The sequence below is a fragment of the Penaeus monodon genome, chromosome 40, assembly GCF_015228065.2.
Source record: "Penaeus monodon isolate SGIC_2016 chromosome 40, NSTDA_Pmon_1, whole genome shotgun sequence".
Taxonomy (NCBI): domain Eukaryota; kingdom Metazoa; phylum Arthropoda; class Malacostraca; order Decapoda; family Penaeidae; genus Penaeus; species Penaeus monodon.
The window spans coordinates 32,968,791-32,971,290 of NC_051425.1; the positions used below are offsets into that span (position 1 = coordinate 32,968,791).

Sequence of the window (2,500 nt, forward strand, 5' to 3'; positions counted from 1 at the left end):
AGAGGAGGGAAGAAGGGTGTGGAGGAGAGGGTAGGGGGAAGGGAAAAAGGTTTTCTCTCTGTCTTTGCGTCTGTGTCTGTCTGTCTGTTTGACTCTCTCTCTTATCTCTCTCGCTCTCTCTCTCGCTTCTCTCTCTCTCTCTCTCTCTCTCTCTCTCTCTCTCTCTCTCCCTCCTGTCTTCTCTTTTTCTCCATATATCCGGTTTCTCTCTCCTCCTCACCCACATACTCTCTCTGTATCTCTCTCTCTCTCTCTCTCTCTCTCTCTCTCTCCCCCCTCTCTCTCTCTCTCTCTCTCTCTCTCTCTCTCTCTCTCTCTCTCTCCTGGCTTCTCTTTTTCTCCATATATCCGGTTTCTCTCTCCTCCTCACCCACATACTCTCTCTGTATCTCTCTCTCTCTCTCTCTGTCTCTATCTCATTCCGTCTCTACTCCTTATTTTGCGCTATATTTTGTTCTCCTAATCTACTATTTTCACACATCAACGTGATAGCCTTAAAAAGATGTAGATAGATAGATATATAGATTGTTAGTTAAGTAGGTAGATAGCTAGAAAAAAAAGATAGATAGATAGCATATATGATAATAGATCCGATGAATAGACAGACAGATGAAAGCTATGTCCTATTTCCAAACGTATCATCGAGGCATCCGAACATGACCAGCATGTTCCTAGCATGTCCTAAAATCCATCAACGGATCCGAACACCCTGCTCTGAAAACGTCCCAAAGTATGAGGACAAATCCCTAACATATCCGAACATCTCCCGAAATGTCTGTTCCCAACGCCCCCCCCCCCCGAAAACGTCCCCCGAAAACGTCCCGAAAACGTCCACGGAAGTCCCCCAAACGTCCCCAATAACGTCCCGAAAACGTCCCGAAAACGTCCACGGAAGTCCCCAAAACGTCCCCAAAACCGACCCCACCCCCCCTAGTAACATCCTTCACCCTCCCCCAACCCCAACCCCCGACTTCCCGCCAACTCCTCCGCCTTTCCCGACATCCCGACTTCCCGACATCCCGACTTCCCGACATCCCGACTTCCCGACATCCCGACATCCCGACTTCCCGACATCCCGACTTCCCGACTTCCCGACATCCCGACTTCCCGACATCCCGACTTCCCGACATCCCGACTTCCCGACATCCGACTTCCCGACATCCCGACTTCCCGACTTCCCGACTTCCCGACATCCCGACTTCCCGACTTCCCGACTTCCCGACATCCCGACTTCCCGACCGACAATTCACCACCGATAAACAAGACCGCCCCAAAATCGGTCACAATTCACCAGTCGCCGGATACAACGGCAATAAGAAAAAAACCAAGACACAAATCGTCGGTCTCGTGTTTTATAACTTAGTATTGGATAAAAGGGTTCCGATGTAGGCGAAGATTGAGGAGGTTTCGATGTTAAAAAGAAGAAGAAGAAGAAGAAGAAGAAAGAAAAGAAGACGAGAATTGATGTCATGCGTTTTGGATGAAGTCTAAATGGAGAGAGAGAGATGATGAGGAGAGGAAGGGAAAAGAGAGAGAGAGAAAGGAAAGAGAGGTATACACGCTTAAGAGAGAAAGAGAGAGAGAGAGAGAGAGAGAGAGAGAGAGAGAGAGAGAGAGAGAGAGAGAGAGAGAGAGAAGGGGAGAATGAAAAATAGACAGATAAATAGATAGATAAATTGACAGATAGATAGATAGATAGAAAGAGAGAGAGAAAGAGAGAGAGAGAGAGAGAGTAGTGAGTGAGGGAGTGAGAGAGAGAGAGAGAGAGAGAGAGGGAGAGAGAGAGAGAGAGAGAGAGAGAGAGAGAGAGAGAGAGAGAAGAGAGAGAGAGAAAAAAAGATGAGAGAGAAAGACAGAGAACACACACACACATACACACACACACACACAAAACCTTGCTAATCAGCACAACACACAAACCATGGCAGCGATTACTTCAGTTCACACGTGGTCTCCCTCCCGGTTTATGAAGGAAAATGGAAGGTAAATATCACTCTATCTCTTTTCCTTTCTCCGCCCTGTGCCTTCTCCCGACATGTAACGGCAGATGGTAAACACACACAGAACGGCTGCGGGAATATGGGCGTTAATGTGGGTGTTGGAACGTAGGGGGGGAGGAGGGGGGGTCATATAATGCAGGAGAGAGAAAGGTCGGAAGAGAGAGAGAGAGAGAAATAGAGATAGAGACAGATAGATAGATAGAGAGATAGAGAGATAGAGAGATAGATAGACAGAGAGAGAGAGAGAGAGAGAGAGAGAGAGAGAGAGAGAGAGAGAGAGAGAGAGAGAGAGAGAGAGCGACCAATTCATACATATACACACACACAGACACACAAACACACACACACAAACACACACACACACACACACACACACACACACACACACACACACACACACACACACACACACACACACACAAACAAAAACACAAGTGCTCTCCCATAAAGCGAAGCGCAAATCACAGATCAAACTTCACAGAACTTCTACGCAGCTCATT

At 47.5% G+C, this 2,500-nt stretch overlaps 1 protein-coding gene across 1 annotated transcript; it reads left to right on the top strand.

Moving 5' to 3' along the window:
- Positions 1–656: 656 nt before the first annotated feature.
- On the top strand, positions 657–1,259 carry LOC119598097 (vegetative cell wall protein gp1-like). Its single transcript, XM_037947718.1, has one exon. The coding sequence runs from the start codon at positions 657–659 to the stop codon at positions 1,257–1,259; it is 603 nt and encodes a 200-aa protein (XP_037803646.1).
- Positions 1,260–2,500: the final 1,241 nt, after the last annotated feature.

Bases quoted from the DNA above. Each gene is read 5' to 3' on its own strand.
- LOC119598097 (XM_037947718.1), top strand. From the start codon at position 657: ATGACCAGCATGTTCCTAGCATGTCCTAAAATCCATCAACGGATCCGA.